This window comes from Liolophura sinensis, chromosome 10 (genome assembly GCF_032854445.1).
Source record: "Liolophura sinensis isolate JHLJ2023 chromosome 10, CUHK_Ljap_v2, whole genome shotgun sequence".
In the NCBI taxonomy this organism is placed as follows: domain Eukaryota; kingdom Metazoa; phylum Mollusca; class Polyplacophora; order Chitonida; family Chitonidae; genus Liolophura; species Liolophura sinensis.
The window spans coordinates 5,916,066-5,939,792 of record NC_088304.1 but is presented as its reverse complement, the minus strand read 5'-3'; the positions used below and the strand labels follow the sequence as shown (position 1 = coordinate 5,939,792).

Here is a 23,727-nt window from a genome sequence, read left to right as displayed (position 1 = left end):
TTCATCTTTTGTTACTGATGTAGCTACTTTTCTTGCCAGAATAATAATCAACAATATTTCCACCAATAAAAACAATTGGCGTCCTACACTTCCAAAACGAGGGCACCTGTGGCTAAAAATAGACCAACGGCATCGGAAGGAAGCAGACGAAAATGCGGTTCTATGTCACCTTTGTTTTGAAAGTTGTCTTCGATAGTGACACCATTCCGTAATAAATGGCAGACAGGCATTTCTTGGTCAATAGGAATGACAGGGTAAATAGATAGGTACTCACTTTGAATGAGTTCAAAATGTATTCAAAATCCGCCAAAATCTGCGAGCAACTTGATCTATTTGGTGACCATTAACTGAACTTCAGTTCAAGTTTTGGCAAGTTTTACCATCATTTCTGTTGCCAAGAATTCTGTGCAGTTTGTTAAACCCAGACTTGCTGCCAAGGTAGACAGGAACAAATAGGAGCAAATGTGTGACAGCACTCTGATACTTGAAAGAAGTACACCTCATGATTTCTTGAATAATTTTATTTCAGTCATGCATAACCTTCTCCTCATACATAGATCTCTATCTTCCCTGTGTTTCTCAAAACATTTGCGAGAGTTACGAAGGGAAACCGCCTCAGATATGTGAGACTGGCGACAAGAAACATTTACCGCTGCTCTCACGTGCATTAAATATTACCTAGCATAAGTAAATGTTCATACCCAGTAACCAGCAACCAGTTCTTTGGTTGGCCTAACCAAAAATAGTCCATGAAAATAGCACAGATTGAAAAAAAAAAAGAACATTTTCCTCTAATTTAGAGCCCTGGATTATATTTACATGTATCTTTTGAACAGAAAACAGAAGATTTCAAATGTATTATGTTCATTTTTCTGTGTTTCAGATAAGGGCACAACTAAGCCAGGAATTAATATGTGTATGGTCCAAAAAAGAGCTAGTTGTCAATCCTAGTGCTAATCTGGTGGCTACAGGAATGATTGGGTAACCTTCCCTTTGACATGCTTGAAGTGTAGTTGACAGAATGAAATGAACACGATGGCATTCAGAAGAAGATGTATAAAGTTAAGCATCAAACAGCGCTTGATACTCATTGGCACTGTGTTCGTGTTTGTTGTGTATGTGTTGTTCAGCATTTCTCAGAAAGAGGATAAGAGCAAGACTAAGTTAGCTATGCAAGAAGACGATATGTCAGACACATTTCCACATTATCCTGACCGGCAAGCTAACATGCTGGATCGGGAAATCGGTCTTCTGGACCCATACCTGAACGAAGACATGAGCGAACAGGAGGCAGGAAATAATATGTTCAACCAGAAAAGACATCACATCGGCCACTCCTTACTGTCTGAATCTGCCCTAGTTCAAATCAAAAGCACTTTGCTTAAGATGTCTCCGCATATGTCATCACTGATTCCGGACATTGAGGATTTTATTGTTGACACATCCGAAATGCTGCATGGCTTGGATGTGAAAAGTCCACTTTCTTGTAGAGACATAGATAGCATACAGGTAGATCAAGAGATAGATACATCCAGTAAGAAGCTTGTTTACAAAGGACTGCATCACGAGGTAGAAGTCGCTATGAAGGTGCCATGGCGAGACCTCACAACAAAAGCCCGCTGCCTGCAGGAGTTCCACAATAATTTTGATCGGTGCACCGCGGAGATGAACTTCCAGGTGGTGCGGGAAATACTCCTGCACAGTGTATTGCACCACGCGAACATCGCGAAGTTGCTAGGATACTGTATCCGTGGAGACGCAGTGATGAATTACATCGGTGGTAACGGTGTTATTATGGTCACAGAAATGGGAATGCCCTGTCATGCGGAGTTCCTCTCCAGAATGAAGGTCAAGCAAAAATTACAGGTACAGTAAGGCCAGCATTAACTTTTTAAGGTAGTTGGGTGTAATCTGACCAACAGTGCACAAAAGGCTTTAGTCTAAGTTTTTTTATCGGAATTCTGATAGAAAAAAATTATTTCTTTAAAATTCATATGTTATTTATTAAGCAAAATAAAATAAAAAAAATTATTTTCAACCCGCTGACCCTGTTTTTTCTCACTGGATTGGGTTTACACTAGATGAAGAATTTTTTAAGGGTGGTTGAAATAATTCAGGGTGAAATGTTGATATTGGCCAGAAAACAATAAAGGTAGTAATGTCTATTCATCCCCACTCTTCCGTGTGGGGAAAGTGTGAGGTGAAACTGGGAAGTGTGGGTGAAACTGGAAAGTGTAGGGTGAAACTGGAAAGTGTAGGGTGAAACTGGAAAGTGTGGAAAGAATCAGAACACCTGATAATTAACATTGGGTTATGAGAAAAAGACAAACCATTGGTTAATGACAGCAATAGTGGATGTAGGAAAAACTCTAGAGTTTCAGTAGGACCAGTATATTTTGATCACTGTCTGTCATATGCAGGAAAGTTGTTACTTGGCCAAAGGCTGGAGGGTTACTTCAGGCATTTCAAATTAAATGAAAATGACTAGTTATACGATTTATTTATTTGATTGGTGTTTTATTCCATACTCTTGAAGAATATTTCATTTACATGACAGTCGCCAGCATTATGGTGGGAGGAAACCTAGTAGACTCCAGAGGAAACCCACAACCAGCCGCAGGTTGCTGGTATCACCGGAGCAGATTTCAGCATCCAGCTGGACTTGAACTCACTGCAACTGCATTGGCTAGAAGCTGGTGGGTCATTGAGCTGTTCTAGTAGGCTAATCACTAGAGCACGGAGGCGCCTTCTAGGGAGTAGGGTAAAGCTGCCTATGCAATGAGTGAAATATTCCAGAGTACAGTATTAAACGTCAATCAATTTTGCATCATGATACAGATGCCACTAAAGTTCTAACATGTTAAAGAGACTATATTGGAGATTTTTGGAAAAAATTCAGAACAGCAAATCCAATGGATTTTTGCTACTATGTTAGAATAGCCCATATAATTACCTTTCACAAAATATCAGCCATGTCTAAAGAATGAAAAACCTATGATGCTACCATATATTCTGAATGGCAATAATTTGACATATTCTTTGCAAGCAAAGAAAATTTGATTTCATTAGCTAGTGTGGAATTTTTACTCCATGTCTTCAGTATAGCCTCCATAACTACCTCTGGAAAAATTCAAAGACTTGTGAAACCAATTACTTTTTCCTTACAGATATACATGCTGCTATGCACAAGCTGTGGTTATCTTTTGTGTTCATTATCAGTTGCATTAGTTTTTAATAAATGTGTTGCTTTATTTTTTTTTTTTAGATTATTCAGTCACTCGCTAACCTCCTCATCTACCTAGAGTCATCCCCCTTAGGAAACTTGAGATTGACTAAGGTGACCTCCAAGGACTTTGTCTGTGTGAAGGACACTGTTAAGCTGGTTGACCTGGATGAGCTTAGACTGGGGGAATTGAAGTGTTCTGACAAGAAAGATTGTTTCTATGCTGGTTTTGATATTGGTAATGTGTGTTCAAATGTATCTTTTACTTCAATAAACCGTGCTGGACTGATGGTAATTTCAGTATTTCCTTATTATGTTAGTTATGATAAACTCGTTGTAAGTATCATTTGCCCCTAGTAAATAAAGTAAGAATGCATTGATATGAAATGTCCCAAATTCTAAATGTTAAGAAAATGGAAAATATTCAAAGCAAAGCAAAATATGCTCTGAAAATATTTAGAATAATTTTTCCCATAGGTGGAAGAAAATTTAAATTCTATTTATTATTTATATTGAGAGCTTTGTCGGAATATATTTTTAAATTTGGTGTTGGCCAAAATACATGTACTCACAGTGTTATCACAGAAATATATTAAAAGAAAAAACAACACCTGACTAAAGGCACATAAGTTATCCAACATGAATTAGTTTACAAAGCTTAACCCATTTTGAACTGTGATATTTTGGCTATGCAACATCACAGCAAAACCACACAAAAATTGAAAAAATCTAATGCACCACTTTATCAATTTTGATTAATCAGAGATTAATCTGTTTTCTGCATAATCTGAGAACGCAGATGTTTCAGCTGATGGCAGCCAAACTGTGGTTTTCCTTGTAACCATATGTGCATGGGGTAGGTGGAGTGACATGGTGTTTCTGGCTGCCGTAACATGGCACATTCCATGGCCTCATCGGAATTCTGGATTAAAACTTGATATATTTGAGTTACTAAGTACCTCAGAAAAAATGGTTTTATGTATATAGGTCCACCCCTCTTCCTTAAGAACTCCTGAAGTTATTTTATTTGTTTCCTTTATCTTTTAATAAAAACATCACTGTTTTGCTTGAGACACTGTATTTTCACTGATGACTTTCGTTGCAGGTATTCCTTGCGGATCTGGACAGTGTACAGGATTCAACGCTAGATCCAACGTGAAGAAGATCTATGATGTGATCATAGGACCACTGTTACGGAGCCTTCCCCGAGAGTTGTCGAAGGATGTGTCCAAGCTGATACAGGATTGTAAAGCCGTGAGAGTGACACCTGAGGGATTACTCACCACCGTCAAGCGAATGGCCAACATCAGGGGTGAGAGATTAGGCCACTTACCCACACATCATTTTAAGAGCTAGTTTGAAGCTACTTAATGGCATTAAGCCGTGATCATTCGTTCTCACCCGACCTCCCATAATTTTAACCCCTGCAGAAGAGTATTTATAGCATTGTCATGAATAAATAAACTTCACCGGTAGTCAGTGCTAGAGAATAGATACAAATTGAAGTGCAGACTTTGAAGTGTGGAGCTCAAAAGTAACTGCTACATGCAGTAATTTGGGGTACTGGTTGAAACCCATCACATGTTAACTATTGTCTGAGAAGTTTCCTGAATGAAAGCCACAGCAAAATCACTGACAGTTGGATTCTACTCATTGACCTATTCGGCCATGGCTGGGCCTTTGTAAATTTGTATAATGATCATTTGTATTTTGTTGTTTACAGTTAAAAATGTAGAATATTTGGATGTCGGAGATGGAAACAATGAGAACAGAAGAGATGAACAAGGGGAGCGACCTGGCCACCACCCAATGCAGGTAGCAAACAGTCTTTTTCCAGCTTTCTCAAAGTTCGTGGGCTCTTCCTTGTTAATTGTTGTCTTGCTGAGATAATTCCTAGGTATCTTTCCGTTACAGGTTTAATGACATTTAACAGATGACTTAGTTGATAGATTTGATATGTGCATTTTACACATTGTGCACTGCCAAGAAGAAATTTTACACTTTCTTCACGTTAGGCCACATCATATGCTCTGTGTCACGAAATAAAGCCATGTATCCTTTAATTTTTGTGTATAACTGATGGATCCTTGAATATTGCATTATTACATAGTCTTGTTATTATCTTTTCCAATATATGTGTTATTATTGCACTTTTATCAGGAGGGAGACGAAGGTGAGATGCATGCGAGACCGCGTTACAGACGTGTGGACATGTCAAACTTCCCGAACATGTTTGACTTCCTGTGTACGAAGTCTCGTGTCACCTGGGGGTGTGTCTATGATGCTGTGGGGCTGGATGATGCTAAGAGAAAGTGTGATGCTTTACCTCAGTGCAAGTCCTTTGTTGCCTTCTCAAAGTTCCCAGAAGTCAACAGTAAGTTGAATTTTCTTTTTTTTTTTGCTCATTTCTATCATAAAAACCACCCACTCGGTCGCTTAGATTGTCACTTGAGAGCACATTTAGAGTGGTCTCATTAAAAGTGACCAGCTTATTGGTACGTTTTCAGGACTCGGTCCTTAGCCAGGTGTTCCCATGTTATCTGTATGGAAAAAAGGAAGGAGTGGTTAGCCGGATTTCATTGTAAAAGATCTTATGTAAAAGAGTGAACAGTGTATAGGGTACATGTAAGCCATGTACAACTAGCCTGAGGATCATCGTGTTGCTTCAACCTATGGCCCATAACATGAATAGGTCAAGTATAAACTATACATGTTTTTCACTCAAACCATGACAGGAATGAAAATTTCATGAAAAACAAGGGCATGTTTAGTTTAATATCAATAATCAGCCAGTCAGGTGGCTTTGTCTTATAAGATTACTACTGGGACAACGTTGATATTCGCATGCTTCCAGAAACCTTGCTCGTTTGTTGTGCAGTTTGTCTCCTCATTGAGTCAGAATCGCTCAGGCTGTAATTATTCTATGTGAAGAATTATGTTGACAGACTCACTCATGCCGTCAAACAGTTTTTCAAGTTTTTGACACCACTCTGTTTGAGCATTGTGTCCTGATTGTGATGCCTTGTGAACATCTAGAACATCTATAGTGTTCTGTTCACTTCATCTACTATATACATGTATTACCCCATAATTTTCAATATTCTGCTTGATATTGTTGCGACCCAAACTGTCTGCATTATAAAGAGATGGCTTGTTCGAAATACATGACAGTTTAGCCGCACAAAAAAGTAACCAAAACCAGCAGATTTTATTTTACAACAGTTTATTAGGTTTAACAAGAACAGATAACAAAACTTTTACAAATACTAAAGTACTTAAGTTTAACAAGAAAGGATAGCAGTATCTATACAAATACTAAAGTACTTACATGTACAACGGTGTCAAGTCCAAACGGACGCATATATTCCACAATGCTGAAAACAATACAGGCATAAATGCGCAAATAAGAGGGAAAATCCACAGTATAACTGAGTGTATGATGAAATATACACAAAATTCCACAGACAGGGTCCGTGTACTAATAAGCACTGTGTACACAAGAACACAAATTAAATATACAAGTTCAGACTGAACAAGTGCTCGGTGAAAATATAACAAAGCCAGAGGCTATAAAGACACCAAAATTCAGCACAAAAGGCCTACTAAAGTAACACACAGTGAAAGCATCCAAAACTCTCAATAATTCTCCGTTCTCCTTCTTTGACCTGCTTTCATACATCTTATATAGACTGGTGGAGTTTTCTAGAATAAGAAAATTACTGAAGACTTGTTGTAAACAAACAGGCCCCGAACTGAGCGTATTATGGAACATTCTAAGGCAGAGGCAGACAGCAGGCCCTGAGCTCAGCATATGTAAACAGTGGCAAGCTAAATTTAGAAGCTGACGGCAGTTGTTCACATAACAGTATATAAATAACCCCAAACTTTGATTGGTCACCTGAACCTGAACTCACCAAGCTTATCCAATGAAAGTACAATTGTCCGCGAGACTACTTCTGTTCTTTGTTGCCATTAAGAAAAAACAAAGCCAGCCAGTCATCACTTACTACAACGCGACAGCACTTTCTTAGAACCAAATGGTTAAGTTTTTGGGATGCTGGATAGGCCTAAAATTTATCTTCTTGAAATGTGAAAATAGCAAAGGTTGGCAAAAGGAAAAGAAGCGCTTGATGCTGTACCAGTACACCTAAAACAAGTTACTCACAAACATAAGTTCAGTCGTCAACGGCAGCAGCATGCCTCAGTATCAGATTTTCATGAAATTAAACACCTACAAACTTACCTTACAACTTTGTAGAGCAGCAAGAAGTTGTCTTTTACATGTAGATCTAGTTCATTTGTATACAAATGAAAATTACACCACTTGTTTAATAAATTTAATATAATGGATCACTCATTGTATATCCTCTATGTAGTAAAGCTTTGTCTGTTTTTCCGTTCACATCCAGGGCTGTTTACAATTGTGCTCAAGAGTGGCGTGCATTCAGAACCAGTGGTTCAGGATGGTGTGACACTGTTCATCAAAGAGACCTCATCGCCAGGTGATGGACAGAAGCTCAGTGAAAATGACATAATGCACATAAGGAAGGGGCCTATTCCAGAGGATGTTGTGGAGGAGGAGGAGGTGGCGGTGAAAGAACAGATGCAGGCGGAGCACAAACAGTGTAGCCAGGCATTGTTCAGAGAGCAGAAAAAGTCACGGCGGTCAGCTGAGAAACGACTGATGACTCATTTGGGAATGAAAGGTAAGATCTTGGGAGGAAGGAAAATCATACGAGATGTATTACTATGCAAACTCAAATTTTTCTGTTACAAGATTTAAGGATTGGTAACCTTTGTTTGTGGTATTTCATGGTCACCTTCATGACCTTGTGTTTTGGAACAAATCAATTCTTCACATTAACGTAGCCTACATTCCTAAAGAGCCTGTCATTCAAAGTAGTCGGCATATTCAGGCGAAAGTCTTCAGTCTGACTAAGACTTGCTTCTTGTAAACTACCGGTACCAACATTTCTCAGTTGCAGTAAAGCATAAGTGTTCAGGTATTCTTACATGACGCTAGTTGGAGATCACTTACCTTCCACTAGTATGAAACACATGTGAAAATGTGTGGGACTGTTTTCTCAGTTACTTGCCAAAGCCTGGTGTCTTGCACTGAGCGCTCTGGACCAAACTAAATGATTTTTTTTGTTTTTGTTTAAAGAATACATGAAAAGGTGCTATAAAACTAAGAGTGTGGTTTTAAGAAAATGAAGAAATAAGAATTAAGAATATAAAATTTGGGTTTTAAGACATATTTTTAGTTTCTTAATAACCCCTATATTTTATGTATGTTTTGCATCAGAGTTCGGAAGATAACACCATTGATGAACATAATGGAAATGCATGAACAGCTAAGCATCTCCAATTCGGGCTCTTGCTCAAACAAAGTTGTTTTGAAAACTGTAGAGTCCTCTAATAATCCCAGAAGTAAGCTGAGAAGCTGATTTGTAGTTTTATATGTTAGATCATATCATGTCCTCAGTACTGGGAATAAGAACTAAACATTTCATGTATTGTTTAAGCAAACAAAATTTAATTTCAGCGCTTGATTCAAGTTTTGCTAAGAAACACAGTCTCTGTTGGACGTGAGCAAAGAACTGACAGTATACTGCCTATGGAATGTTTTGTAATATTGTTGAGTACTCTTTATTACACGTGCATATTTGATGTGAATTGTGCCGCAGGTGTGGATGAGAAGACCTGGCTGAGCGAGGTGAAAGGTAGTGAGATATCTGGCTCCTACCCACTACTGGATACGGACAGTCAGTTCATGGTGACCTTTGACACTGACCGGGTGGACGGAGTGGACAGTGCCATGGTCATGACACAGACTGGACCCGACCAGCACTATCTTGCTCAGGCCCTCGCTTTCTACATTGACAGACTTCTAGGGGTGAGAAGAACGTTGGCCAGGTTGTTTGAAATAAAACAACTTGTTATCTAAATGTTTTTTGTACACCCCTTAGGCCTTTTTCAAGGAGCAATCGCATGAAGTGAATTTGTATACCGAGCCTCACTTTCTGTCTAATTCAGCCTGGAGACCATTCTCATGTAGTGGCCAACTTAGATTGAAGTTTGGGCTTGGTGTACAGAAACTCTGCCGGAAATTGCTGCATGAGAAAGACTTCTGCAGATCTGCTCATTTTGGCCATTTGAATGAATGAATGAAGGCTTGGGCTCAACATCGCACTTAACAGTTTTTCAGTGATTTGACGATGAAGAGGCACGTCATGCCAAAGACACCAGATACGATACCCCACCCAGTCACATTATACTAACATCGGGCCAACCAATCCTATTTCCTTGTTCTAACCTCTCAGTGCTTAGCACCAAGCGAGGCAACAACCATTTTTATACATCCCACCAATAGGTTGAGTGTTTTATGTTATAGTGATTTTGTCCGTCTGTCCATATTCGTGTCCGGGCTGTAACTCCAACAGTTTTCAACATAGAGTTTTAATTTTTGTTGGATTCATGGATACACAGATGACTTTATGTCTTCACTCACATTTGTCCATTTTTCACGGTTGTCATGGTTACCAGATCACCAGTTTCCCTATATATACTATGAAGATATTTATGATTTTGTGTCCGGGCTATAACTCGTTTTTGGTGGTTACATACATAAACAGATGATGCTGTGTCTCAAATTTGTCCATTTTCACGGTTGTCGTGGTAACCAGATAGCCATATTCCTTATATTTACTATATAAATAGATGTGATTTCCTGTTCGGGCTATAACTCCAACTGTTTTCTGTGTAGAGTTTTCATTTCCGTGGATATATACATACACAGATGATGATGTATTGCGACTCACATGTGTTCATTTCCACGGTTGTCATGGTTACCAGATCGCCAGTTTCCTTGTATATACTATATCTATCTATAGATATAATTTCTTGTCCAGGCTCAGGGTCCAACTGTTTTTCCCGTAGAGTTTTCATTTTTGGTGGATGCATGCATGAACAGATGAGGATGTGTCGCGACTGACATTTGTCCATTTACGCGGTTGTCATTGTTACCAGATTCCCATTTTCCCCATGTATACTACTGTAAAGTACTTATTATTCACTGGAATTTATTTTCGCGGATTTTCTCCAAAAATATGTTCGCAGGAATTAATTTTTTTAAGAGAATACTGAAAAACAAATCTTAAAATCTTCCAAGATATTTTGCTGGAATTATTTTTTTGCGGTAAATTATTGACTGCGAAATCCACGAAAATTAGTTCCACACAAAAATTAAATACTTCACAGTATATAAATAGATATGATTTCATGTCTGGGCTATAACTCCAACAGTTTTCCACATAGAGTGTTAATTTATGGTGGATACAAAGATACACGAAGGATGATGTGTCACGACTTACATTTGTTCATTTTTGCAGTTATCATGGTAACCGGGTAGCTGTTTTCCTTATATACACTACATAAATAGAAGTGATTTCGTGTCCGGGCTACAACTCCAACTATGTTCCGCCTTATTTTTCATTTGTGGTGGACACATTTGTCCACTTGCACGGTTGTCATGGTAACCACATACCTATCATCAACACCCATGAAGATTCCCCTCAGGGGTTGTTCTCACCACAATGCTGCTGGTATTCTTTCATACATTTCAAACAAATGCATTTGTTGTGGCATGGTTGTGTTAACTCTTGTTGGTCTTTGGTACGACCTTGAATTTGAACTCTGAACTCTGGTCTGAATGAACATATTTTTTTGAACTAGTTTTTAATGACATATGTTCTGTATGTTACATGTACTTCTTGAATACTGTGTTCTTGAATACACAAAAAAAAAGTGAAGAGAAAGTCATTAGTGGGAGTTTATGGAGCAGTTTATGTATGTCTACTCTTAAACTTGGACATTGTGAAGGAACATTGAGTGAGGAACAAACTTAACAATATGGCAGTGGTCTTGTTCGGTAGGTGAAAACTTGTGCCTGTTATGTAGTTAAGTTTGTCAGTTACTTGCCAGAAGGCTGGTGGGTTTAGACATCCTATGAAGCTACAGTATAGTAAAGTGTGTTCTTGTGTTCTGTACTGAACACTAATCCATCAAATGAAATATGTCATGTTTACTGGCAGAGTAACTTATACATGTTGCTGTGGTGATGTTGTAGCTTTACCACGTACCTCCCACCACCCTGGTTCAGCTTCCCACAAGGTCTCTGACCACAGCCTGGGTAGAACCCTGGTTCAAACCATACAAGGCACACATTAGTAATGGATATCTGTCAGGTAAGATTCACCTCAGTAATGGATATCTGTCAGGTAAGATTTACCTCAGTAATGGATATCTGTCAGGTAAGATTCACCTCAGTAATGGATACCTGTCAGGTAAGATTCACCTCAGTAATGGATATCTGTCAGGTGAGTTCACATCAGTAATGGATAACTGTAAAATACACCTCAGTAATGGATAAGTGAAAATTTCATCTCAGTAATGGATAGCTGTAAAATTCACCTCGGTAATGGATAACTGTAAAATTTACCACAGTAATGGCTGACAGTAAAATTCACCTCAGTACTGCATAAATGTGAAATTCACCTCAGTAATGGATGTCAGGAAGTGTTGATTTACTCTGGACGCCACCCTACATCCATGAAGTAGGCCTCTCTTTCATAAGAGAGACATCCTTGAGTGGTAATATATTATTGTCGGCTCAAAGAATTGATTCACCTCAATTGATTCATTGATTCAAGAATGTGTATGTGTGCACCTGATAACAGATACATCAGAAAAAGGTGGCTGTCAATTAAGATTGACCTCCACAATGAGCATCTTTTATGTTGAGCTCTAAGTTGTAAGCTATGAATGTCCTGTGCTGCTGTAATGTCTATATAGACATAGGTCACCATTGTTTGGTCAGGACACCTTACAAATCTTCTTAAAGTCTAACAGTTGAGAGCACCCACCTCAAAGAAAGGAGACCTGGGACCAAACCTGGGTGGGTCATACCGAAGACTTTAAAAATGGTTCATGTTGCTGCCTCATTTTGTGCTCAGCACTGAGAGGTTAGAGCAAGGAAATAGGACTGCTCGGCCAGGTGTCAGTATAGTGTGACTGGGTAGTGTGTCATGTCTGGTGTCTTCAGTGGTGCAGTGGTGGCACGTGGACTCGCCTGTCCACAGGAAGACAAAGTATATGTACCCACACCAGATGACTCCTCGTTGTCATATGACTGAAAATTTGCTTAGTACAATGTAAAACCCCAGGCATACATACATATGTACAAATCTTCTAGTTTACTGCTGAACAGGTACCTGTACCCATAAATTGGTGTTATCTGACAGCAAACTTTCTCTCCACAGCTCTAATGACTGTCCCCAAGCCAAAGACCATCACCCCACAGGAGGTCATTCTGCCTCGCCCCGAGAGCTACGTGCGACAAATCACCTCTCTCAGCAAGAAACAGCGTATACAGCTAGAGTACTTCATAGTGATGTGGCTCACACGCATGCCCCACCCTAAGCTAGGGCATGTCGGTTATAAGGGTAAGTAGTGAACAACGATGTATCATCCGCTGTTACACATGTACAACAACAGCAGGTCTATAGTCCCAATATTGTGATGCCGGTCACAATTTGTAATCAGGAACACTCAAGGCAGGATTTACTTATCTACTGAACACTTCATGAACGATAGGAAAACATGCACATATAAATTAGACAGATTCACACTAGCTGGTGTAACTTCAGCTATGGCACAATTGTATCGCAGAGTCGGTGGTTCCGGGGCTCTGGGTACACTTGACAAGTGACAGTACATTTTTATACAAAAACATACAGCATAGTAACAAATAAGTTTTAACAAGGTTTACAGACATATAATTCTAACAATAACGTACATGACTGGTCCTGATATGCAGCGTTGCGGTGGATTAAACAGTAGGTGGTCACCAAGCCTACAGTTCCACTGCAAGACCAGATTAAAACAGATTATGTGTAAGGCCTGCTAACATTCACAATACAACACTTATACTAGCAGTATCTAAAGGGGAATTTCCCTGTTAACTCCCTGTTAACTTTGTGGAACGCCTGACTTTGGATGTGGAAATCTGAGTTCAAACCCGGTGTTACCCACTGTGTGAATCTTTCAGCTGTAGGACTCAAAACATGCAATAACACTCCTGGTGTAATTACTGTGTGACTTCTGTATGTTCATACAGCGCTTAGAGGTTAGAGCAAGGAAACAGGATTGGTCGGCCTGGGGTAAGTATAATGTGACTGGGTGGGGTGTCATGTCTGGTGTCTTTGGCGCAATACTTCAGTGGCTGCAAAATTTTGGCGGCATGGACTCGCCCTGCCACCAGGAGACACAGTGTCTGTACACACATCCAGTGACTCCTCATTGTCGGTTGAGTGAAAATTGATAAGTATGACATTCAACCCCAAGTATTCAATCCTTATGAGTACCTCTATGAGTCATTAACTGATAGTTTGGATTATTCCACTCTAAAGACTAATGACAGAGCAGTTGTTTGTTATGCAAGAAAGATGATTGTAATACACTGTAATAATTTAAAGTAAATATTATCCACTATTTACCAGGCTGTTTCTGTTTAACACAGGCATCCTGGCCAGACTTGATTATCACACTGGTCAGTAAATTCCCCATGTACAGCAGAAATCTGTCCCAAATTGTCTGAAAACTGACAGCCATCATTTAAGCGGAAAATTCTTTAGTATGGCATTAAACAATGATTAAATTTGTTTAAATAACTGAATAAAATTTACATTTTTGTGCCCAGGTAACTTGGTTTACTGCGAAACTGTCCATGAACTGGACAGTCAATCAATCTGCGTTTATCTGTTTGTCCCTCAGGTCACCTGGTTCATTTTGAGACCAGCCAGGGTTTCTTGATCCTGTCTCAGGGCTGAACAGTCAGCCAATTAATCAGTCTACGTATAAGGTGTTTACCTGTGTGTGTTTGCCCCTCAGGTCACCTGGTTCACTTTGAGACCAGCCAGGATTTCCTGATCCTGTCTCAGAGCTGAACTGTCATCCAGTTAATCAGTCTACATATAAAGTGTTTACCTGTGTGTGTTTGCCCCTCAGGTCACCTGGTTCATTTTGAGACCAGCCAGGGTTTCCTGATCCTGTCTCAGAGCTGAACAGTCATCCAGTTAATCAGTCTACATATAAAGTGTTTACCTGTGTGTGTTTGCCCCTCAGGTCACCTGGTTCATTTTGAGACCAGCCAGGGTTTCCTGATCCTGTCTCAGGGCTGAACAGTCAGCCAATTAATCAGTCTAGGTATAAGGTGTTTACCTGTGTGTGTTTGCCCCTCAGGTCACCTGGTTCACTTTGAGACCAGCCAGGATTTCCTGATCCTGTCTCAGAGCTGAACAGTCATCCAGTTAATCAGTCTACATATAAAGTGTTTACCTGTGTGTGTTTGCCCCTCAGGTCACCTGGTTCACTTTGAGACCAGCCAGGGTTTCCTGATCCTGTCTCAGGGCTGAACAGTCAGCCAATTAATCAGTCTACTTATAAGGTGTTTACCTGTGTGTGTTTGACTCACAGGTCACCTGGTTCACTTTAAGACCAGCCGGTGTTTCCTGATCCTGTCTCAGAGCTGAACAGTCATCCAATTAATCAGTCTACATATACAGTGTTTACCTGTGTGTGTTTGTCTCGCAGGTCACCTGGTTCACTTTGAGACCAGCCATGGTTTCCTGATCCTGTCTCAGAGCTGAACAGTCAGCAGATTTATCAGTCTACGTATAAGGTGTTTACCTGTGTGTGTTTGCCCCTCAGGTCACCTGGTTCACTTTAAGACCAGCCAGGGTTTCCTGATCCTGTCTCAGAGCTGAACTGTCATCCAGTTAATCAGTCTACATATAAAGTGTTTACCTGTGTGTGTTTGCCCCTCAGGTCACCTGGTTCACTTTAAGACCAGCCAGAGTTTCCTGATCCTGTCTCAGAGCTGAACAGTCAGCCAATTAATCAGTCTACGTATAAAGTGTTTCCCTGTTTGTGTTTGTCTCGCAGGTCACCTGGTTCACTTTGAGACCAGCCAGGGTTTCCTAAACCTATCCATGAGCTGGATCCTCAACTACTTTTACAACTGTCAATTCCCACGCTCTGTCGCTCAACTCCTAGGATGCTTCAGGTGTGTTGAGGGCACCCGCAAGGTCAACCGCATCTGTACCTTCGGACAAGAGGTGAGAGACAATCCCGTCTGTCCAACATGCAGATCATGGAAATCTAAAACTAGAGAACATGTCAGATGATAGTGTACTGTTTTACATGAAAGTGCTTGACTTTTAAGTCGCTAGGGCTTAAGAGATGTAGGTTCAAACCTAACCTTGGAAAGGGAATTTGTATCCCGCACTCACGCTGTTTGTGTGATCTTTGTGACATTAACAGCTTGTCAGGACCCGTAAGCAGTTATGCAGTCTAACCAATGTGGTGAGCATACCTGTATGTCACATGTGGGAAGGTTCCTAAGTAACGTGCCAAAGGTCAGTAGTTTCCCTCGGCACCCCATTTTCCTCCACTTGTAAAACTGACATTGTAATAAATAAAAAAAATTTATTCTGGCAAGAACAATCAAATAAATAAATAAATTATGTAGATTTGTACAAAACATTGCATAACCCACGTGAAAATATTATTCAAATATTCCTTGAAAGCAGATTTGGAAGTTCAGAATTACATTTATATATTCTTGTTGTATACAAGTCTATATTATTTCAAATGGTGCTCTGGTGTAGTGTTACACAAAGTTTGCTGGCAACCATTTGCCTTCCACCAGTGTGATATGAAAGTGACATGGCCCCATTTCACAAAGCACACGTATTGCTAGGTTTACGTAATTACCTTGACAACGTAATACCAACAGTACTGATTGCCTTTACTAATGGCACTCTGGTTTCTTTCACTCATAATACACTGCGTATCATTGCTTATATAAAACATTTTTGAGTATTGCATTGAACAGTAATCAAATGTATGGAAGGCCCGCATTGATTCAGTGGTGTTAGACGTCGGTTTCTCCACCCTTTGAAAATGACCATAGACTTCCTCTGTGGAAAGCATGATCAAATAGAATGAAAGTAGTACAGGATGGCTTTTAAAGCATCTAGAAGCTGGTGAAGAAATAATATAAAAATAATGAAACCAATTTAAAGGTCAGGTTGGTAGATGTAATGTAGAAAGTGGATTTGTAGTAACAGGTTTGTCATTGTTGGGTAATGGTACTTTCTGTATATAGAACCGATTCAGATCCTGAGAGGTTGGAGAACCAGTTATCAGCAGTTATCAGAATTGGTGCTGTGTCGAGATAGTGCAATCCTCAATAATGATAAACTGTTACTTACATTATAAGATACTGAGGAGTGTTTTCTGTATCCTCAGGTATTAGGCCTTTTGTGGCCCGGTGACTTGTCTTCTGTAAAAGCCAAGGTTGCGAACAAGACGGCACAGGAACTGGAAACCATCATAAACAATTCTGCCTCGCGTCTTCTGGCCATCATGGACAAGTGCGCCCGGCTCTTCTCCAAGGATGAAGTGCTCTATTAGACATCTAGACCTGTCTTATTCTCGTTAAACACCCCTGTATTGCTGACAAGAAGCAGGTGTGTTTTACAGTGATAAATAACATCAAACCCTCAAGGAATATATTCTTTCAGCAAAAAGTGAAGAAAAATTATACATACATGAAGGGAACACTCCCAAATAGAGCCATTTTATTGAAAACTTCTCTAGTAGCTGATAAAAGGACTACTGTGAAAAGCTTCTGCATCTGTTGCAGCTGGAGGTTTGACAACAAAGCCTTTAAAAATATCGCTGATAGGGACGCCACAGGATGTGGCTGGAATTTGAGGCTACCTGCGTGACTGAGGTATTGTTATTTTCTGGGCAGTCTGTGTGTGTGTGTGTGTTATACATCTCTGCTTTAAGACTTCAAGGTGTGAAGCCTTCTGAAGATTTTTAAAAATATTTTTATACTGGAGTTGATCAGTCTCCTTGAGTTTTAATCACCAAAGATATCTATTTATATGAATTATTAGGAATGCTTTTGGGTTGGTGAAGTTACAAGAAGAAACCAGGCGTACAATATGCGTTATGACTACATCTGCTTTGCCAAATACAGTGTTGTTGTGGATTATATTTTAGGTGCGGTGATACTTGTCACTTGGGCACTATGAACTGTTATCTGCTGCTTGTTTTTGATAATCACAATTCGGTGTTTATTTTTACCCGTGTAGAGAAATGTTGCATTGTTCGCATGCACGTGCAATTTTCAGCTCATTTTTGAATCCGTAACATTTAAGGAGTTTCAATGGTATTTGTTCTCATAAGTCACTACAAAATGGTCTGGCCTAGCTTTATGGTGCGTTGACTGTAGGCCTTGCTTTATTGGTTGTTACGTTACCATGTGTAAATGTTAGTCAGTTTTTTTGAGTTACTATTGACACTTTTAAACGTTTCTCCCTGTTAGCACGCTCTGAGTACACCATATGTCTGCACACATTGTAAACTATGCAATATTCTTGTAGCTCTCTACAGTAGAGGAGTTTGGACTTCGGAGTATGAATTCTTTTTATCGTTAACAAAAAGGTAACAGAAGTGCTATTGTATCATGTGGCCTGTAAGAAATTTTTGGCAACTATATTCAGTCACATTTGCTTGAAAGTGAGCATCTGAAAAGTGTTTCACAAGAAGTATTTTAGAGTACTCCAACAATGGAGAGAATTGAGAGGTTCAAGATTTGTGAAAAAGGTGTTATTATTTGTGCCTCTGGTGAGAGATGATCGGTATATTAATATCGACGGTTGCCTAACATTTTTCATTAGTGGGACTGTTTTTACCTTTGATGACAAAAGAGATGGAACTCAGTAACAGTTCCCAACCCATCCCAAATCCCCATTGATTTCTACTACTGCTACACTTTGATGTGCTGTTGTGTACCCTTTTAAGATAATCAGCGAAAAACTATTTTACATATTTCCGATAACATCTCCAGGTTAGATGGTGATCATTCTTCCCTAAACGACCTACAAAATGTCGTCCATGACTAAGTTGCTCACTTTTCCAGATTCTAGGAGTTCAATTGATTTTAGAAAGATGCCTTGAGAGGTGTTTGGAAGGTGGGAGGATGTCCTACAGGGAAAATGTAAATGTGAGCACCAAAAGTAATATCTTTTGACATTTGTTTGCCTCCAAACCTGCTCTTTTGTGGTCAAATCTTTAGGTCATCTAGTGCATTGTACGATTGGCTACACTCCCAGTGTCAAAATTTCAGTCATTATATTTGGTATGTTCCTTTCCATTATTATAGCTGAAATTCGATTTCCCATAACTTACCCACAATTTACGTTGTCAGGCAATATGTTGACCTCGCTAAGTAGGAAATAACAATTTTAAAGTGATTTCAATTTTGACTTCAGTCTAAGATCGCTTTGTGATTGCGGGGCCAGAAATGCAAAATCATAGATAATAAAACAAAGCCTGAAGAATTTGACCTTTCATTATTTTTTTGCTTTTATTTGCAATCGCTGGCTCTTGCTAAACATTGAATCTGTGAGTTTACTTTACATGTAAGTAAATGTTACACCTCTCACTGTATGACTACATGTACATTTAAGTGCTGGGAATTATAACACTACACACCTGACTCTGTGTTAAGATTCTGCATGCCTATACTCCCAACTGGTACGTAATGCCTCGGTACCACAGTAGGCTACGCGTTTAAACATTCCAGCTGTTACGTTATACCTGGGGTACCACAGTAGACTATGTGTTTATACATCCCAGCTGTTACGTTATACCTGGGTTCCACAGTAGGCTACGCCTTTATACATCCCAGCTGTTACGTTGTACCTGGGTACCAAAGTAGGCTACGCGTTTATACATCCCTGCTGTTACATTGTACCTGGGTACCAAAGTAGGCTACACCTTTATACATCCCAGCTGTTACGTTATACCTCGGTACCACAGTAGGCTACATGTTTATACATCCCAGCTGTTACGTTATACCTGGGTACCACAGTAGGCTACACATTTATACATCCCAGCTGTTATCTTATACCTGGGTACCACAGTACGCTACGCGTTTATACATCCCAGCTGTTACGTTATACCTGGGTACCACAGTAGGCTACGCGTTTATACATCCCAGCTGTTATGTTAAACCTGGGTACCACAGTAGGCTACACATTTATACATCCCAGCAATTACGTTATACCTGGGTACCACAGTAGGCTAGGCGTTTATACATCCCAGCTGTTACATTATACCTTGGTACCACAGTAGGCTAGGCGTTTATACATCCCAGCTGTTACGTTATACCTGGGTACCACAGTAGGCTACGCATTTATACATCCCAGCTGTTATGTTATACATGGGTACCACAGTAGACTACGTGTTTATACATCCTAGCTGTTAAGAAATACCTGGGTACCACAGTAGGTTACGCGTTTATACATCCCAGCTGTTACAAAATACCTGGGTACCACAGTAGGCTAGGCGTTTATACATCCCAGCTGGTATGTAATACCTTTGTAACACTGTAGGTGCATGTTAATACATACCCAGCTGGTATGTAATACCTTTGTAACACTGTAGGTGCATGTTAATACATACCCAGCTGGTATGTAATACCTTTGTAACACTGTAGGTGCATGTTAATACATACCCAGCTGGTATGTAATACCTTTGTAACACTGTAGGTGCATGTTAATACATACCCAGCTGGTATGTAATACCATGATACATGGTATGCATGTACACATAGTGGAGCCAGACCTGCTGTTATTAGCTACTATTTGTCGTTGTCTACACGCTAGATGTATGTGTAGTTAGATCATTGCCCCAGGACCAGTTTCATGAAGCTCACTTAGCTAAGTAAGCCCTTAACTACCATGACAACGTATGTTGTAGAGATTTAAACTGCACTTAGCTAAGGGTGACTTAGTGCTAAGGAAGCTTAACTAAGGAACTTAACTGTTTTCATTGATAACATCATAACACAAAACAGATTTGCCATTTGGGATTTTACCTGTGTTGTTGCGTTCCACCTGGTTCCACGCAAGGCGATCATTAAAAATTATATTTGTTGAGGATAACTCGATCAACCCTGCAACAAAAAGGGCCTAAGCCTACTATATTAAAGTTTGTAGTGGACTTTCGCTGGGATTTCTTTATATATATGTATATATATCCATATATTTCTCTTAATTCTAATTGTTTAAAAATCTCTATCTCTTTAAAGAATTCCCACCCAACTTACCCCAAGAATTCTAAGGATGGCCTAACCACATGCCATAGTTATCTCCCAAGCTTGAAATCTTGTTTGCCCAAGAACATATATACTGTGATATGCAATGTTATATATTTATATATCTATATGCCTTCTTACATTTCCAAGTAGTTTGCCTGACTAGATATTTTTTTTATTCCATGTTGGAGAAATGGTATATTTTAGCATATCTACTTTATGTGCTGACAGATTTCTGGTTGTAACTGTCCATGTGTGTGGACTTTTATACAGTTATTGTTGTTGCTCATGGCTGATAGTATACGTATTCGTGGTGGTAATTTCCACCTGTGTGACGCACGAGAGGTGTGTTGGCTTCTAGAGGTTAGAAAAATACTAGCAGTCTCAGCTGAATTTTACAGCCTTTTGATCTGATTTCAATCCAAAAAACAGTGTTACCTCATCTGGTTAAACAGTCCCTGGTGTTGATATTTGTCACATGCAACCCTCTCACCAATTTAAATATGCAATGATGCAAGTTCAAATCCTGCTGTTGTTGATTTTGTTTGTGGTGTACCTGGTGGTGTTTGTGGTATCTGTTGTGGTATCTGTTGCCATGGAAGCTGGGAAGAATTTTGGCAAGTTTTTAATGCCATTTCAATTGAATTTAATATAACTGATTTTATCCCACTGTTAGATATTCGCATTGCAGATGAATGGCTGAAATAATTTTAGGTAGTGCAAATGCTGGCAGTATATAATTGTATTTTTTAAAAGATTCCTCACTAATGAAAATCAAATGTCGCTTGTCAGAAACATACCTCATTTAATATCATCCTGTTATCATCAAATTTTAATGATGCTTGTGCTCATTTTACTTACATGTTCATTGATTAACGCACTGTTTCGTCTTACTCATACTGTCTCTGTTTGCAGTCATTCTTTTACCCTTTGTAATTAGTTTCCTGTATATTAATTTTACCTCATGTTTTAAGTATAAAACTCTCATAGTATTTTAATGGGAAGACTTTAACAATGCCCGATTACATACCTTAGGTCGTGTTTATCAGATCTCAACCAATAGATTAAGAATATGTAAAGCCAGGTGTAAGTCGACTTGTCATCCTAAGCATTTGAGCCCAGCTTGTACAATGTATGCTTATTGTTCTATATTTGACTTACTGTATTTCTCCTAAAATTTCATCAATGACAGAGTTATTCATTTTCCCGGATTTTGAGAATTTTATTGCTCTGAAAAGTTTTTTATTTTACTTATTTTTTTAAGTTAGAATGATGTACTACTGTAAAATTGTAAGTTCAAGGACTAAAAGTAATACTTTATGATTTTTATTTGCATTTTAAAGGCAAGGAAAACACTAACGCGAAGTCAGATGAAGAACCATTAAACACACTGTCCAGCATAAAATAGGATGAATTTTTTTCATTTTAGTAAAATACAAAACATTTCGGACGATACAAGGACCAGTGAGGTGACATCAGATTTTTGCTGGCAGATTTCGCCATTCATAAAGCATGTACATGGACCTTGGAATCTTGGTAAGGACTCTAATGTAATGAATTTTCTATGTAGTGAAGTCCACACTAGCATTTGACCTCAGATATCCACCCCGTAAATCCAGCAGCCCGCCATTAGAGCTAGTGTAAGTAGTGGAAAGCTGCTTCTATTACCGCCTGAGGAATATCCACGTCTGATAATGGAGGAAAACTGAAATGTCTTATCCAGAACTGACGTCCTTCAAACATTTGTGTGATATCTAATAAGTAGGCCAGTTGTGTATTATGTTTGTCTATTAACACCACATAACTTGTGTAATTAACTTACATTATCAATGGCGTTATTGTACTTATTGACATCTTTGTGTGCTTTGTCTGGTCACGAAACATTCCGGGTAATATCACCCCGAGGACTGGGTGCTAAAGCGGCTATGCCACAGATTTGGGGGGGAAAATTCATACTCTGTATTCTAATCAGATTTTATGTATTACCAAGAATACCTCAAATTATTGTCTTGCAGTAAATATCAGACTCAAACTTGTTCTAATTATAGTGCTAAAATGATTCTATAGTTTGAAAAAGCCATGTGAAGTTTGTCACTGATTTTGAATGATAACGCTTTCACAGCTGAGGCTAGTATTTTATGAAAATGTTTGTGAGAACGTCTGCCAGCAATCTGCAGATGGGTTTACCTCGGCCTCTGCTGAGTTACCTCTCACCGTAATGCTGACCACTGTTGTATAAGTAAAACACCAATCAAATAAATAAATAAATATTTTATGAAATTTGATAATTTGGGCTGTTCTAAAATAATAGTAAAATTTGATTGGATTTGTGCAGATTGATTTTTTGCCCAAAATCTGTGTGATAGCCTCTGTTAGTACTGGATTTATTACAGTCTCTTGAAATACGATTACATCAATAGCTGGTGTAGTATGGTTGGCTGCTTACGCGATAGTCTTCTCTCTGCTACATCAGACCAGGGCCCATATTTACCAAACATCATAAAGGACCAGACAGCACCTGGCTAAAACATATTTCAGTTGAGAACAGGATACTCAAGCTTTTCAAAAAGTATCACACTTTATTATTTTAATGAGATTTCACCGAATAACATGTAGATCAAAATGACAATACTGCACAAATGGCTGGTGTGAGTCGAGGTAGCCATATTGAGAATTTTATCCATTCAAATATGTTGCTATCAGATTGTGCGGCCTAAGCTGTGAAGTAGCCTTTACCCATTCACTCCATGAAGTGACACACGATAACACAGAACTACTGCATAAGACATTATTTTGAGATCGTTTACAACGATTTAGTTACATCTGTAGGCCTATCGTTTATGGACCAGCACAGACGTGTAATCAGTTGATTTACAAGCCATGTAATATTCAACTAGGTCAGCACTGCTTTTATCTTGGGAGCCACAACTACAAAATTGAAGCATAAACTCCAGCGACGGTCAAATGCTGGGATCAGCCTCAGTGGAGCTTGGATTTATTTCCATTTGTTTCAGTATTGAGCATGAATCTAACTGTACAACAATCCTACTGTAATTTTGTAAACATTCTAATAGGGGTTAAAAATCACTAGTACCAGCACAACCAGAGGCTACGACCTGAACCAGGAATACCTGTATGCCGGCCTTTTATCTGCAGCTTGGCTATATTAAAACAGGGTCACTGCTGTTCCTTGTAAATGATATAGTAGGCCTACAGTATCAACAGTTCAAGCAGTGGAAGCAATATTCTTCCATCTTGTCCAGTTTCC

The 23,727-nt window shown here is 39.2% G+C and overlaps 1 protein-coding gene across 2 annotated transcripts; it reads left to right on the top strand.

The window, feature by feature from the left end:
* The first annotated feature begins 134 nt into the window (after positions 1-134).
* On the top strand, positions 135-17,760 carry LOC135476303 (uncharacterized). Of its 2 annotated transcripts, none has more exons than XM_064756291.1 (12): positions 135-254; positions 884-1,866; positions 3,266-3,461; positions 4,329-4,535; positions 4,947-5,038; positions 5,384-5,597; positions 7,633-7,929; positions 8,911-9,119; positions 11,352-11,469; positions 12,544-12,726; positions 15,227-15,399; positions 16,595-17,760. In XM_064756291.1, the coding sequence occupies exons 2-12, from the start codon at positions 1,027-1,029 to the stop codon at positions 16,757-16,759; spliced, it is 2,694 nt and encodes an 897-aa protein (XP_064612361.1). In that variant the 5' UTR covers positions 135-254; positions 884-1,026; the 3' UTR covers positions 16,760-17,760. The 2 variants fall into 2 exon arrangements, with proteins under 2 accessions (XP_064612361.1, XP_064612362.1); XM_064756292.1 differs by lacking the exon at positions 16,595-17,760 and adding an exon at positions 13,401-13,443 and having other exon boundaries at positions 15,227-15,293.
* The last annotated feature ends 5,967 nt before the right edge of the window (positions 17,761-23,727 follow it).